At 39.8% G+C, this 17,869-nt stretch overlaps 2 protein-coding genes across 2 annotated transcripts; one reads left to right on the plus strand and one right to left on the minus strand.

Annotated features, from left to right (window-relative positions):
• Positions 1-885: 885 nt before the first annotated feature.
• Positions 886-3,283, minus strand: LOC120355085. Its single transcript, XM_039443391.1, has 2 exons — positions 2,392-3,283; positions 886-1,819 (listed from the first exon to the last, which is right to left on the minus strand). Exons 1-2 carry the CDS (start codon positions 2,575-2,577, stop codon positions 971-973), a joined length of 1,035 nt encoding a protein of 344 aa, XP_039299325.1. The 5' UTR covers positions 2,578-3,283; the 3' UTR covers positions 886-970.
• Positions 3,284-8,889: 5,606 nt separating this feature from the next.
• LOC111047852 lies at positions 8,890-9,495 on the plus strand. The gene has a single exon (XM_022333707.2). The coding sequence runs from the start codon at positions 8,890-8,892 to the stop codon at positions 9,493-9,495; it is 606 nt and encodes a 201-aa protein (XP_022189399.2).
• Positions 9,496-17,869: the final 8,374 nt, after the last annotated feature.

The raw sequence follows: 17,869 nt of genomic DNA on the forward strand, positions 1-17,869 counted from the left end.
TGAAGTGGGGGAGGAACTGTGTCAACAAATCCACTGCGCATATGATCTGTGCAACTGTCTCCACTCATCATTCACATCGCTGGAATTCCTTGAAGCAGTTATTACAAAGTCAGTCGAGGTGTGCTCAGCCTACTGTCAACATGGGCTGTCAACAACATCCAGTACTTCAATCAGCAATGGTGCCAGCAGACCCTGAATCACCATGTCCTTGCGGTGATTGCAGTTTCATCATAAGTGCGAGGTGGAGTGTTGAGCCACTATTCAACATTGGAGAAGGATATCATGATCCTTTTGGAACTTTCGAGAATTTTGCTAATGTGATTTCTTCAACGTTCCCAACAGCTACACTTCATCCTTGTCACAATAGACAGATGATGATTCTGAACTTTCCTTATAGCCGTGCTTTTTGTGAAATGTGTACTAATCTGGGACCATTATATGACTATGTGCTGTTAAACCTTGATGATTGAGATGTAATGTTTGATAATATTCTTTGTTTCAAATGTGCACTAAAGTATGACTACAATATAATTGTATCAAATCAACTGTCTCTTATTGCTCAAACCTCTGAATCATGTAGAAGTACAAGGTATGATACATCCTGCACTATCGAAAAAATGACATCGACTCTTATAGTAAATTTCTCTTGGAGACATGTATGGTTAGTCATATAGTGCTGGGTGTGAGATGCATCTTGAGACTAGTGTTTGGTTATATACTATATCAACAGGTGGTGAAATAAAAACAATGCTGGATTATAATAATATGCATATATATTTTAGATACATGTTAAATTTCAGCAATATAAAAATAAACAATAAACAATAAACAATAAACTAAAAGAATAAGACAATATGAATAAAACAATAAGCTAAATAAACAATAAATTTCTGCAATATAAAAATGAATAAAACAATAACAAGAAAAACAAAAATACAACACTACATACCTGTATGGAGAGTATTTTTGTTTACAGCCCCAAAAATTCAAAAATACTCTCCATACAGGTACGTCGCACCCGGAGTCTCTGGTGCCTCTCTTGTTGTACAATGAGCATGGCCAGCTCTAGATCAAGGAATGGATAGTGTATTGTTAGATCTTCAATACTCTGATCTAGAGCTGGCCGTCTGGTTACGCGCATGAGGAGGGGGGTGATAAGCTCATGCTGAGCCGCTACTCGTATCACCCCCACTATCCTCCCGAAGACACCCAGAGACCTCCGGTGCTCTGGAGTGGGAGGGTTATAATTGAGCAGGTCCTGCTCGATCACCATTAATGTTATAACGAATATTAAACCGGTCTGGTTGAATATTCGTGATAATATTTCTTGACAACCCATGTATCGAACAGGAGTTGGGGGGAAGGGGGCTATCGTCCTCAATCTGTGGACGACCCTCCTACGTTGTCGTCTCAACAACGCGTGGGAAGGTCGTCCTCGACCAAAGCCTCCCTCCCTCTCAACTCCCCTCTGGATGGGAGAACCTGCTCTATTCATATCCCCCACTCCAAATCGCCTCTCCTCCTCCCCCTCCCCCAACAGCGGCGGGGAGGCTGCTGCTCCCTCCAGCAGCGGGGAGGCTGCTCCCTCCAGTGGTGGGGAGGCGGCTGGCGGCACTGCTCCCTCCGGGGAGGCTGCTCCCTCCAGCAGCGGGGAGGCTGCTCCCTCCAGTGGTGGGGAGGCGGCTGGCGGCACTGCTCCCTCCGGGGAGGCTGCTCCCTCCAGCAGCGGGGAGGCTGCTCCCTCCAGTGGTGGGGAGGCTGCTAGCGGCAGGCAGCACCTCAACCACTGCTCCATGCCCACTGCATTGATCTCAGCAAGCTGTAAAGAAAGAAAATACTATGGATAAAACAGTAATAGAATACAATTTTGGAATGAAGTTGTATTATATTTGATGAATATAGATGGAAAAGAAGTTCTCATAGAGTACATACCATTCCTTCATCTACGTCAACAGCCTCAATTTTACATTTCAAAGTATGCAATAATAAATTGAACTTCAGAAAGAAAATACTATAGATAAACAGTAATAGCTTACATTACAATTTTACATTTCAAAGTATGCAATAATAAATTGAACCTCCTAGAGCTGGTAAGACAAATTAATATTCAGTACTAGCATATATCTGAATATATCCTGTTACATATCTCTAAAACAGGATGCATACTATCTCAGAGACAAAAGGATGGAGATTACAACTTTTTTCCTGTTACATATCTCTAAAACAGGATGCATACTATCTCAGAGGCAAAAGGATGGAGATTACAAATTTTTCCTGTTACATATCTCTAAAACAGGATGCATACTATCTCAGAGGCAAAAGGATGGAGATTACAACTTTTTTCCTGTTTTTAAATTTAAAAACAATATAGTGAAGAGATAGAGTACATACCATTTCCTCATCCACGTCGACTGCCTCCACCACCAGCATCTCTAGCGGAGCCTCTGAAACTGGTGGGGGTGTTGCTGGCAGCAGTTCAGCCACCAGAGGGGAGGGCGCAGCTGCAGCTGGGGCTGGAGTCTCGGACAAGGCCTCCATATCGAGGAGCTCCTGAAGTTCTACGAATAAGTTCGACATAACTAGATGACTTGTAGCACAATGAAGAGCTCGTAGCACAATGAAGAAGATTTGCCAAAAATTCTCATTTTATATCCCCCACCATGCAAAAAAACAGGATTGTGTAGGATATTTCCTTTTGGATAAGCAAACTTTATCCTTAGGAGACCCCTATCAATTTCCTTCTCTCATTTCCTTTTCGAATATATCAAGCTTCGTTATAGGAACTCGTTACCCGATGATGATGATAAAGACAACTTTATCGTTAGGAGACCCCTATCAATTTCCTTCTCGAATATATCAAGCTTCGTTATAGGAACTCGTCACCCGATTATGATAATTTCTATCAAAATGACCAACAGTCAAGATAGTATGGCTGCAGGACATCCTGTTTAGAGATTTGCAGAAGGAAAAAAAGTTGTAATCTCCATCCTTTTGCCTCTGAGATAGCATGCATCCTGTTTAGAGATATGTAACAGGAAAAAAGTTGTAATCTCCATCCTTTTGCCTCTGAGATAGTATGCATCCTGTTTTAGAGATATGTAACAGGAAAAAAGTTGTAATCTCCATCCTTTTGTCTCTGAGATAGTATGCATCCTGTTTTAGAGATATGTAACAGGAAAAAAGTTGTAATCTCCATCCTTTTGCCTCTGAGATAGTATGCATCCTGTTTTAGAGATATGTAACAGGAAAAAAGTTGTAATCTCCATCCTTTTGCCTCTGAGATAGTATATTTAAAGCCAGTGGCCTGGATGGTTTCCTTCAGTATGGATAAGTCTGTGATAGCAAGAGAGCTGCACAAGCCAGCTCGTAGGAACTTTCCTACAAGGAAAGTCACTGTGAAAGGCCTTGATGATCTGTATCAGGCTGACCTTGTTGAGATGTTGCCATATGCAAGACAAAACAAAGGTTATAGATACATAATTACTATTATCAATTGTCTTAGCAAGTTTGCCTTTGCTATACCAATTAAAAGCAAGTCAGCTGATGATGTGGTCAAGGCAATGCGTCCTATATTTGAACAGAACAGAATGAAACACTTGCAAACTGACGATGGTAAGGAATGGTTCAATAGTAAGTTTCAACAACTTGTGCAACAGTATGGTATCAATCATTATTCAACCTTTTCCGATAAAAAGGCATCAATAGTAGAACGTTTCAATAGATCGCTCAAACATCTTATGTGGACAAAGTTTACTGAACAAGGAACCTACCGTTGGTCAGACATTCTAACCTCACTTGTTGCGGAGTACAATAGACGAGTCCATAGAACAATAGGTATGCCACCAGCTGATGTTGAGAAGAAGCATGAGAGATTGCTGCTTTCCAGGCTCAGCAAACAAAGACAAGAGTATAAAGATAGTTTGGCTAACAGACCACAAAACCGGTTTTATCCTGGCCCATCTCAAAATATTGTGCCGGGTGATAAGGTGAGAATCAACAAGTATAAAAAGACCTTTGACAAAGGATATCTAGCCAATTGGACTAATGAACTGTTTACAGTAAGACGTGTGCGACCTACAGTGCCTGTAACCTACGAATTGGAGGACTATAGAGGTGAACCTATTGAAGGAGGATTCTATTCTGAAGAAATTGTAAAGACAAAGGTGCCCAGTGTTTTCGAAATTGAAAAAGTGTTGAGGAAAAGAGGGAATAAACTGTTGGTACGCTGGAAAGGATATAGCTCCAGTCACGACTCATGGATTGATAAGAACGATCTTGTGTAAGATGAAACAGGTTGTGCAACAGAAAAACCAGTTTAGAGTTATCGATTTTGACAAAGTGATTAGGGGGTGTGGCTTGGTGGAAATGGATACAAAGAAAAAGCGTCATGGACCATTGTTCCCCAATCATATGAGATGTATTATATGTGGACCTTCTGGTTGTGGCAAAACCAACCTACTATTCAACATGCTTTTCGATGAGAAAGGAATTCACTTTTCAAACATCTACCTTTTTTCAAAGACTACATTCCAGTCCAAGTATGAGCTGCTCCGCACAATCATGCAAGGACTTGCAGGAAATGGAATAAAGTATGTCGAGTGTGATACAAGTGAAGAAATACCCAACCCGCATGAGCTGCCACCCAACTCAATAATTATTTTCGACGATGTGATTTGTGAGCAGCAGGATGCCATCAGGAAGTACTTTAGTGCAGGCCGACACAGTGACGTTGATGTGTTTTATCTAGCGCAGACCTATAGCCGCATTCCAAAACAGCTGATTCGTGACAATGCAAACTTTCTAGTCATGTTTCAGCAGGATGAGCTAAACATGAAACACTTGTACCGAGATCATGTTGGTGCTGACATGACCTTTGATCAGTTCAAGGATATGTGTAACAAGGTTTGGTCAGTGGGGGGTGCACACTCATTCCTAGTGATTGATCGGACATTGGACAGAAATGGAGGGCGCTACAGGAATGGACTTGATACATATTTAGTTGATGCATAGTGTTAGTTGAGCTTCAGTATATGTTAGTACACTGAGCAAGATGGACGTCTCCAGCAATAGACACCGTCAAAAGACTGTAGAAGAGATTGCACCAACCATCAAGGCAATTGCAAAGTTGCGACGTAACATCAAAAGGAAACACAAGGAACTGACTCTTGGAAGGCAAGTGGCAGAGGAGCAGCATGCAAAACACTTTAAACCACTAACTGAACCACTTGACAATATAGTTGAAGTTCTCAATCAGCATTTGGCAGCACCACCACCACCACAGCCAGCAGCAGCAGCACAACCACTACATGGGCAATCTCCAGAGCTACGCCCACATCGCAGACGTTTTGCAGTAGGTCATCATGCAGCACATACACCGCCACCTACACCATTGCTGTCCCGACCCCTGAAACAAGCGGTAAGACGTCTGCCCAAAATTGGTGAGGAGTCTCCTTTGACCTTTGAAGGAATTGGAGAAGCTTCGCAGTTGAGCCCAGTTCCAAGTACCTCGAGTACTGCACGCAAATTGTGGCCATCTGCAAGTGCCAATGATTATGAAAGTGATGTGATGGATGTGGATGAGGAGGAGGAGGAGGGTGCTACTGCTCAGGAAGCATTACTAACCAGCAGCCAAAAGAGGATTCGACAAGCAATGACTGAGGTTGGATTGACTGGAACACCGGTGGGACGTTATCTTCATAGAGCTATGAGTGGTGATAGCAGCTCTGACAAAACATATGGACCAGAAGTTGTTGGTAATGACTACTATTTGGGTAACAAACTGTTAACCTTTGGAAGTGATGGAAGAAAGATTGTTCTGACTGACCCTAACAATCCTTCAAACGTGACTAGATTTGATGCAACGCGTGGACTTTGTGAACTCATTTTCAAAAAGAAACCCATTACTCCATTGGCTAGCGATGAGGTGGCATACACTCGGATATTACACATTACAAACTTGTATAAGAAAAATCATGTTCAGATGGTAAGAGTAAAAACTCGAATGATACAAAGTATAAAAATGTGATCCATAAACTGCTCAATAATGCTAAACCCAAGTATAGCAAGGTCAGTGGCAGAGGACTCGTGGCGCCATTCAATATGGTGGCAAACAACCGTACCAAGATTGAGTATGTCTACTACAATGATCCCAACGAACTTGTGGACAGGCTGAAACTATTGGATCAGTCTAAGGCAGTTGGCAACACTGGACATGAGAATGAAATCAATTCAATTTTAGAAGAGTTGGTAGAAGGTGGCTACATAGTTGCTAATCCTGCATACTAGTTTCACTATATAAGAGACATTGCTTTGCTTGTGTATAGCAGTCAAGTCATGGATTCCATAGGAAACATTAATGCTCGCTACAAGCGTTTGATCAATTTGGGAAATCCACGTGCTGACAGGGATGCTGTCAACTTTTCAACATGCAGAGAACTGATTTCATTGTGGCTGCCAAAGACAAGGGACAATACCACATCACAGGTATTTACAAGTCTCAACAATTCAATACTTACTGATATGATGGATCCAATTAAGCCTACTGATGGAGTGAACAATCAATATCTTGAGAAGAGGTTGATTGAGTTTGCCGGTAAAATGTTTACAATGTATTTAGACATTGTGTTAGATCCGGAAAATGCTAAATCTATGAAGGGATTGCCACCTGATGAAATGAAGAAACGTTTCATAGATCTTATGGGATTACCAGAACCCCCTCCTACAACACCACCTGGAACATCATTGCCACCAGCACAAACATCGTCCACAGCAAAAAAAGTATAAAACCAGCTGCTAAAACCGTTAAGAAACATTAGATGACTGGATGTAGGAGAGAGAGGAGGTACCAGGGAAGAGGGGTACTGTCATCAATTGCAAAAGTTGCAGGTTCAATAGTTAAAAAGAGTGCTGGAAAATTGGTGAACAAGGCAATTGACATTCTGCCTATTGAACTACACATCCCCGGTTACCAGTACTGTGGACCAGGTACAAAGCTAGAGAAGCGGTTGGCACGAGGCGATCCCGGTATAAATAGTCTTGATCGAGCCTGTAAGGAGCACGACATTGCTTACTCGAGGAGCAGTGATACATCAAGCAGAGCAGTAGCAGACAACATTTTGGCAGATCGAGCTTGGAGTGTGGTAAAATCTGCAGACGCAGGAGCACTTGAGAAGGCTGCAGCACTAGCAGTGACCAACATCATGAAGGCTAAAGCAAAGTTTGGTGGAGGAGTACGCCGCAGACGTAGGACAACAAAGACTCGTGGCCGAAAACGAGTAAAGAGATGTTCTGGTAAAAAGGGTAAAGGACTCTACCTGAGACAACAGCGCAGGACACAGGGAAATGGGGCACGTCGCCGTCAATGTGGCGGCAAGAGAAGACGCTAGTTGCCCTACCTGATCGAGCCCTCACCGATGCTGATCTCTACAAGTATGCATGTCGACTGAAGCTAAAGCATTTTCGAGGAGTGTTTATGCGGGATGCTCTACCATTGAATGGACCCTGGAGGAGAGAATGCGGCATTATCAACCTGGACACCAGCACTGGAGCTGGCACACATTGGGTGTGCTATGTGAAGAAGGATGATGTGTCTCACTACTTTGACGGATTTGGCAACCTGAGACCACCACAGGAGTTTATTGACTATATGCACAAAGGACTGGAGCCAGCATCGAGGATTGAGTACAACTATGATCAGAAGCAGGAAGATCTTTACTCGCACATCTGTGGACATTTGGGTTTTACCAATACCCAGTTCATAGAGCCCAACACATCTACTAGAAGTGATAATACTGTACAAATCAGTCGGCCTAATGTGATACGCATCACCTGTAACATTGTGACTGGATCTTACTCTAATGGAATTTCAGATCACATGATCTATGAGTTTTACCCAAACGTTGATCCAGGGTATAAAATGGTGGTGACTGTGCAGAATGTAATCTATTTACCTGTAGACATCGAGCAGATTGGTAGCATTACACTGCAAGTAGTCGACGAGTACGGTCGTCTTATAAATAATAGAGGCGAGGAAATAAATATTGCTTTACATTTGAGACAACGCAAGTGAAATGGTGCTGTTATTTGAAAAGTGGAATCAAGGATTGGATATGGAGGCTGCAGTCCATCCTCCTCCTTCTTCTTCTCTCCATCATCATCATCCTCCTTCACCTATAAAAGAAGATAAAAGGAAAGAAAGATCCATTCAGCATTCAACCTTGACAAGGTTAACATCTAGGAGCATTGAGTATTTGCAAGAACAAGGCTGTCAGATACGAGTAGAATAGGAAAATGGGAGTTTTGGATGTGACACAGAATGGACCGTCATCGGACAACAGTATCATTGGGTTTGAGTACCATTCTCATGCACCCTATACTGTAAGCTATAATGCCAACGATGAGATACGGATTCCAATTCAACAGCAAGATGTTTACACACTGCCATCGGAGAGCTATCTACATTTGGAGTATACTGTGACTGGAGCTGCCAATGCTGCTGTGGCCGGAACTCCATGTGTCTCTGGATTCTTTGGCAATGTGTTTTCAGAGATACGCTATGAAATCAATGGTGTGGAGGTGGATGGTATACGCAATCCTGGAGTTACCAGCCTAATGAAGAATGCTGTTACATTTGAACGTGATGAGTGGACCAAGATGGAAGGAGCTGGCTACAAGTTTAGCCCAACTCATGGATTCACCGATTTTGCTGCCAATGGAGCCGACACTACAATCATGGATGTGCCTTTGAGATACCTGCTAGGCTTTGCCGAAGACTATAGACAGATTTTGCTCAATGTGAAACAAGAGCTGGTGTTGAGGGTCAGCCCCAACTTTCACGACTGTGTGAATGTTGCTGCTGCTAATGTAGCAATCACAAAGCTTTTATAGAGAATGCCGTATGTAGAAGTGGCAGATGATGTGAAACTGCGTCTGCTACAGATTGTACAGAATGACACACCCATCAGTATATCATTTCGACATTGGGAGTTGTATACCTATCCAACGTTACCACAGACAAGAAAGCATACATGGACTGTCAAGTCAACATCACAGCATGAAAAGCCACGATACATTGTGGTTGGGCTACAGACTGCAAGACGAGGTGTGGCAGCAGCCAACAGTTCTCGCTTTGACAAGTGTAATATGAAGGATGTTCGAGTGTTTTTAAACAGCAGATACTACCCATATGAGAGCATTGATGGTGATGATAATCGCATCTACAACATGTATGCAGCTTTCAATGGAGTCTACAACCATGGTAATGCTCGTGCAAGCAACCCTCTGTTTGAAAAGAATGCCATTGGTGATGGAAAAATAATGCTGTTTGCTTTTGATTGCTCCCGCCAAAATGAGTCACTCAAAACTGGAAGTATCGATGTGAGGATTGAGTTTGAAGCATCTGAAAACATTGCAGGTAATACAACTGCCTACTGTATGATGATTCATGAGATGACTAAAGAGTATCGACCAATGTCAGGCCTTGTACTGTCGGCATAAAAAGATATATAGTCAGTGCACAGTGATGAATTGTTCAGTTGAGCTCGAGACAATGAATGAGCCAGTCATGACAGGATACAGAGGACTTTTTATTGAGGAGGGGGAGCTGTCTTCACATGAAGGGGAGGATGTGGTGGGCTGTGTTATTGGTGAGCGACCGCTGATGAAAGATGCCTCTACGAGTACAACTGGACTCAATGATGACGACTCCTACATTACAGCAGAAAGTGACTGGCCATCGAGTAGAGCGAAAAACATTTTTGGACCACTACCACTGTACCTGATAAACTTTCAAGGTTTTGAAGGTTTGGACAACAAGTTTATTGTGAAGGAGATGGCTATCCTGGAGCAGGATGATGAGCATCATGTGACTACTCATCACTACTTTTTCAAGCCTCCCTACTCTGAGTCTCTGCTCAAGACTAGCAGGCAAATCATCACTAACAACTGTATACATCAAGCTAAACATGGACTCAGGTGGTCAGACTGTGGGAGAGAACATCTTCCCTATTCAGCTTTGATGGAAATTGTGCGTGGAACAGTTGGAAGGTGGTTGGATCAGAACCAGCAGCGTCCAATTAAAATCTTTGTCCATGGATATAAGCAGATTACTCTACTGGATACAATTCTACAACTGAACAATGTGGAGTACCTGGACCTATCATCACCATATTTCTTTCCTGCTACGCCTGATTCGGAGTTGCTGATCAAGAAGATTGATGGTATATACTGCCCAGAACATCATCTACTCAACTTTATCGACATGGTGCCGAACAAGCTATCATCTTTAACGTTTGGAGATCAGTCAGCCAACAACGTCAACAACAACAACGCTGATGGATTGTCAAATACACAACTATTTTGCTCATTGAAAATTGTTATTGCTCTACATGGTTGGATTAACAAAACTTTGTTAGAAGATAGAGCCTTTTGTCGCAATTTTTTCAATGCTGTTAATACTCATTTGCATTATCAATAAAAAGAAATATTGTAATCAACTCTATGCTCTATCATTTATCTTCCTCACTCCTCTTTGATACTTGTACAATATTGTACAATCATATGACGTCATGCAGACCTGATGAACAGTTTTGGTATATAACAGTCAACTGTCAATCAACTGTCAATTGTCAACTGTCAATCAACTGTCAATTGTCAACAGTCAACTAACAACTGTCAACTGTCAATTGTTGGTTGACTGTTTACTTGTACAATCATATGACGTCATGCAGACCTGATGAAACAGGAAATGGGCTACCCCCACCACTCAGCAAGCAAAGTATAAAAGATGATGCTGACAACAAAATGCACTCAGTCTTGCAATGTTGTCAGACAGTGAACGTGAACGTCATCTGCTTAATGCAGTGAGTGAGCTTGAAGCTGAACTGAATTATCACGGTATAATGACATTGAGTGACTTTTTCAAGGAGAGTGGTCATTTAGAGTTTTGTGCAGATCGTGAATCTCATAGTTGTGCATGCATACGACTCAGGCAGAAGCATCAGGCTGTTGTTGATGCAGTCAAGGATAGAAACGTTTTCTTTGTATGCGATGATCTTCACAACCCATTGAGAAATACTCATGTGACCTCCACCGATGTGAAATGTTTCCTGCTGAAAGTTTTCACGCAAACTATGAAGAGTATCAAGGATAATATCAACAAGAGGGCAATGTGTCATTGCCCACCAGGACTTGCAATGAAATTCACTGTCATGTTTGATGACACTTGCATACTGCTAAAATCTTTCTTCAAGTTGGATAATGGTAGAATGGCTGCTATTGTTAATCTTGAGAAGGTAGCCAACTGGAGGGAAAAGGATGTGAAGATTGTGTTGAGTGTTCTCAATCAGGATCAATACTACAAGTGTGATTTTATATGTGGACAGCAATCTAAATGTCTACTGGGACTGGATCAAAAGGAGATCAAATTTGCAGGATTTACAAAAATTGAGAGTACAGGACATGTGAAACGATTCAGGCTGGAGGATGGAACATCTGGTGATTCAGCTTTTGAGATTAGCATCTACAAGGCTGTACGCATACCTATGCCACTGCCATCTACTGGGGGATATGACGAAGTTGATGGACCATGCATTGTTCGTGAAAGGAGTAAGCCATCAGTTGAGCGTTATGTCACCAACAATGATTATAGCCGAGGAGAAAGACTTCTTCAGCTGTATATTCTGTTCAATACTGAAGATTGATTATAAATTATGTTTGTCAATAAATACTGTGTGTATTGAACCATTTGTTATTATTGATTATCCTACTTCCTCATATAGGTAAGAAATTAGGTTGCTATGCTTTCAATGAAGACAGTTTCAACGACCCCACTCCTCCCCTGTCATGATATGTTTACAGTCTACTGCCTAATATCTATTGGCATGTTGACCAAGATGCAAAATATCAAAAGATATCCATTGAGGTGTAATGGTATACAACCCTGTATACTTACCTCAACAATTGGGACCCTACATCAATCTATACCCCCCTGAAGGTTCGAACCTGGGACCTACAGCATGGAAAGCAGCACCGCTAACCACTACACCACAATGGATATCTGTTTATTTGATGTTTTTTGAATCCTTGTTAAGCAGCTTACTCTGTATGACATGGTAAAGGATAATGAAAACTCAATAGGAAATTGTTCAATTCTTTTTAATATGTACGTGTATGTGCTACAGTGCAGTTAAAGTAAGTACAATCCATATTGTTTATTATTAGACACATTTTGATGAAATTACTTTTCAAAATTTATTACAAGTAAACAAGATAAATCTTATAAGACAATACATTTCTGAATTCTTTATATGTATGTGTATGTGCTACAGTGCAGTTAAAGTAAGTACAATCCATATTGTTTATTATTATTTTAAAAGACACATTTTGATGAAAATACTTTTATTTTCAAAATTTATTACAAGTAAACAATACATTTTTTTTTCTGGAATTTGTTACATCGAGATAAATCTTATAAGACAATACATTTCTGAATTCTTAAGCATAATGCTACAAGTAGTATACAGCAATACATTTTTAGAATTTTAAACAAATTTTAAGCAAATTTTCCAAAGTATACAACATCTTTACAATACCTATTGATAATACAATCCAATCAGCTTATGCATTTAGGCTTCGGAACAATTTTTAGAATTTCAATTTTACAAATTCAATTTTTAGAATTTCAAGCATCAAATTGTTACATCAAGATAACTAAAACAATACATTTCTTAAGCATAATGCTACAAGTAGTATACAGCAATACATTTTTAGAATTTTAAACAAATTTTAAGCAAATTTTCCAAAGTATACAATACCTATTGATAATACAATCAGCTTATGCATTTATGCTTCGGAACATGGAATTCCATTTTTGAAAAATTCCAACGTATGTGTACGATTACGATTTTTCAAAGGTAAAACTTCGCGTATAATAACACTATACCCAGTCATATCAACTGGATCTTCCCCCACTCTTTTGAACACTGTGTTGATATACATTTTGGGCATGAAACAACGTGCATAGTCATACTCTCTTTCTAATTCAGCAGTTATTCCCTCACCATTTATACTGGTTACACGTTTCACATAGCGTAAATTGATCTGTACTCCTCTGGGCATTTTGGCAAGACTCTCTAGGGTGACAGGTTTGAATACTCTACCCTCTCTGAAGATTGCTCCGGCTATCTCCGCATTGTTGGCAGCGGCAGCACCATCAGCGGTTGGGGCGGCAGTGGCTGTGGCAGAGGTGTCAGTTGTAGCGGAGGTAGCGGTATCATTTGCAGAGGCATTGCATGGGGTGGTAGATGGGGCATTGCATGGAGTGGTAGATGAGGCATTGCATGGGGCTTTAGTGACATCAGAGGCTGGGGCTGTAGTGACATCAGTGGCTGCGGCAGCAGAGGCATCAGCGGAGGAATTCGGCATCTGTAATTTCCATATATATATGTTAATAGTTGCTCATTTCTACTGGTAATAGTTTGACCTATATTAGAGACATCCATAGTTGTAGGGTTTGCAATATATATATATAATAAGCAGTATTATTATATCCATCATAACTGTCATGCATAGAAAGAGGGCTGGAAGCATTGTTCATGCAGTGTAAAGCATTAAAACTTAATTTTTCAATGTCTAACCTTATTTATTCTCACGTGATGGGTGTAGCTGAAGGGTATGCTTAAAGGAAGGTTTGAGGTGGGAAGGTTGGGTCATCTGGCACCCACATTAATCGAAAGTCTCCATGGTTCCAGGGTTGGAATTGATGTGGTTGAGGACGTGGCTGGGTACTTGGGTTTCTTGAACTGGTTTGGAAGCATGGAGGAGGAGGAGGAGGAGATGGAGGAGGAGGAGGAGGATTTGATGTAGAACGGTTAGGCTGCTGGGTAGAATTGTTGGACCTGTTTGGTAGAGGAATGCTATTTGTTTGACGGTTGTTTGGTAGGGGATTTGTTTGACGGTTGTTTGGTTGGGGATTGTTCAGAGTTGGGCGGCTAATAGTAGGATTGAATGGGTGATTGATAGGTTCGCAGGGTGGGGGATTGTTAGATTGTGAGCAGAATGTCGGATTACAGGTTCGATTTTGTAGGTTGTAAGGAGCAGACCTGTGGGAATGGAGGTTATTGTTGTGAGGAGCTTGTCTGGGTCCAAATGTAATTGGTGGTAAATGAGGATTGTTTGGAATGAATTGTACTTCCATTCTACCCCTTGACATCAGTTCATTGTAAGCCCTTTGGTCTCCCTCATCATGAGGTACCCACATTATCACTAGATGTCCTCTAGATATCTGGTCAGCAAGGTAGGCTGCTTCAAGCCTGCTGTTCATGTCAATACCATTGGATCGGATCATAGCTGAAAATGACATACATGCCATTAGTATGGGTGGTTCTCTAATATGGGTTCTATCTTGGATTTTACAATGCCCATTCAACAAGATTAATAAACTGAATCATGATGTGTGAGGAGACATCCCCACACAAAGTATTCATCAAAATGGGTCTATTCTCAAACTGAATGTGTGTGTGAGAAGACACAAAGTATTTATCAATATGGGTCTTTTAAAATTCTCAAACTGAATGTGTGTGAGAAGACACAAAGTATTTATCAATATGGGTCTTTGAAAATTCTCAAACTGAATGTGTGTGAGAAGACACAAAGTATTTATTATTTGAAATAAACAATCAAAATGGGTCAAACTGAATGGTGAGGACTCACAATCAAAATGGGTCTAATAATAAACAATATAGATTGTACTTACTTTAACTGCACTGTAGCACACACACTAAACACAGCAACTTGTCTCCAACAAGGTAAGCAACACAATGATAGCTCTTATGGCTAGGAGCTCCCATATATATACCCAAACAGTCTCCCACCACTCCCAAAAGTTGTGAATTTACTTTCATTTAATTGCGATTTTTTATGATTTTTATTTTTTTCTTTAATTTTTTTTTTTTTTAATTTTTTTTTTTTTTTTATTTTTTTTCAATTTTTTTTTTTTTTAGTTTTTTTTTTTTTTTTTTTAATTTTTTTTTTTTTTAATTTTTTTATTATTTTTTTTTTTTTTAATTTTTTTTTTTTTTTTTTTTTTTTTCACCTGGGGTGACCTTGAGGTTAGGTTAGGTCACCTGAAGTGACCTTGAGGTTAGGTTAGGTCACCTGGGGTGACCTTGAGGTTAGGTTAGGCTAGGTTAGGTTAGGTTAGGTGACCTTGAGAATTTGCCGGTTCTGGTGCAAGGACGACTCTGGCACGTGCCGGCAAATTTATACTACTAATGATAATATATAAAGAGGCTTTTCCTTGCACATGCGCATCAATCTCAGCATTGATCTCCTTCTCATTGCATATTGAGTCACCAAGATCATATTTCCTAATATATGATAATATATAAACTGGCTTTTCCTTGCGCATGCGCATCATCAGCATTGATCTTCTTTTCATTGCAAACTGAGTCACCAAGATCATTTTTCTTAATATATGATAATTTAAAATGAGGCTTTGCCTCATGCATGCGCATCAATCCCAGCATAATTCTCCTTTTCATCAGCTCGCCAGGGCTGGGACGCTATGCTTAGTCAGTTAGATATCAATCAAGTTGCAACCAATTTTTTGAAATAATTGAGGATTTTAACAATTCAGCTAAAAACCTCTTGCTAAGACAAATGCTAAACTGAGAAAGCATAAGCAATGGATAACCCAGGGCTCAGTTTGTTCCATTAGAGAGAGAGATAGACTGCATAAGATTGCCAAGAAACAAGCCTTTAATCCAAAACTGCTGAATCAATTGCATATTGAGTCACCAAGATCATATATCCTAATATATGATAATATAAAGACAGGCTTTTTCTCACTAATGCACATCAATCTCAGCATTGATTTTCTTTTCATTGAATATGGAGTCACCAAGATCAACCTCCCAATAAATGATGATATATAAACAGGCTTTTCCTTGCACATGCTCATCAATCTCAGCATTCATCTCCTTTTCATTGCATATTGAAACACCATGATCATTTTTCTGATATATGATAATATATAAACATGATTTTCCTCAGGCATGTGCATCAATCTCAGCATTGATTTTCTTCTCATTGCATATTGAGTCACCAAGATCATATTTCCTAATATTTGATATAATATGAACAGGCTTTCCCTCGGGCATGCACATCAATCTCAGCATTGATCTTCTTTTCATTGCATATTGAGTCACCAAGATAATTTTCCCTAATATATGATAATATATAAACATGCTTTTCCTCAAGCATGCGCATCAATCAGAGCATTGATCTTCTTTTCATTGCATATCAAGTCACCAAGATAATTTTTCCTGATATATGATAATATATAAACAGGCTTACCCTTGTGCATGCGCATTTATCCCAGCATTGATCTTCTTTTCATTGCATATTGAGTCACCAAGATCATATATCTTAAATTATAATAATATATGAACAGGCTTTTCCTTGCGCATGCACATCAATCTCAGCATTGATCTCCTTTTCTTTGCATATTGAGTCACCAAGATCATTTCTCCTAATAAATGATAATATATAAACAGGCTTTTCCTTGCACATGCACATCAATCTCAGCATTGATCTCTTTTTTATTGCATATTAAGTCACCATGATCTTTTTTCCTGATATATGATAATATATAAACAGGCTTTTCTTCAGGCAAGTGCATCAATCTTAGCATTGATCTTCTTTTCATTGCATATTGAGTCACCAAGATCATATTTCCCAATATTTGATAATAAATGAACAGGCTTTTCCTTGCACATCCGCATCAATCTCAGCATTGATCTTCTTTACATTGCATATTGAGTCACCCAGATCATTTTTCTTGATATATGATAATTTCAAAAAAGGCTTTGCCTCATGCACGCACATCAAACTCAGAATTGATCTTCTTTCCATTGATTATAGAGTCACCAATATCATTTCTCCCAATAAATGATAATATATAAACAGGCTTTTCCTTGCACATGCACATCAATCTCAGCATCGATCTCCTTTTCATTGCATATTGAGACACCATGATCATTTTTCTGATATATGATAATATGTAAACAGGATTTGCTCGGGCATGCACATCAATCTCAGCATTGATCTTCTTTTCATTGCAAATTCAGTCACCAAGATCATATTCCCTAATTTATGATAATATATAAAATGGCTTTTCCTTGCACATGCGCATCAATCTCAGCATTAAACTCCTTTTCATTGCATATTGAGTCACCAAGATTATTTTTTCTGATATATGTTAATATATAAAGATGATTTTCCTCAGGCATGTGCATCAATCTCAGCATTGATTTTCTTTTCATTTCATATTGAGTCACCAAGATCATATTTCCTAATATTTGATATAATATGAACAGGCTTTTCCTCGGGCATGCACATCAATCTCAGCATTGATCTTCTTTTCATTGTATATTGAGTCACCAAGATAATTTTTCCTGATATATGATAATATATAAACAGGTTTTCCCTTGTGCATGCGCATTTATCTCAGCATTGATCTTCTTTTCATTGCATATTGAGTCACCAAGATAATTTTTCCAGATATATGATAATATATAAACATGATTTTCCTCAGGCATGCGCATCAATCTCAGCATTGATTTTCTTCTCATTGCATATTGAGTCACCAAGATCATATTTCCTAATATTTGATATAATATGAACATGCTTTCCCTCGGGCATGCACATCAATCTCAGCATTGATCTTCTTTTCATTGCATATTGAGTCACCAAGATAATTTTCCCTAATATATGATAATATATAAACATGCTTTTCCTCAAGCATGCGCATCAATCTGAGCATTGATCTCCTTTTCATTGCATATCGAGTCACCAAGATAATTTTTCCTGA

Source organism: Nilaparvata lugens, chromosome X (genome assembly GCF_014356525.2).
Source record: "Nilaparvata lugens isolate BPH chromosome X, ASM1435652v1, whole genome shotgun sequence".
NCBI lineage: Eukaryota > Metazoa > Arthropoda > Insecta > Hemiptera > Delphacidae > Nilaparvata > Nilaparvata lugens.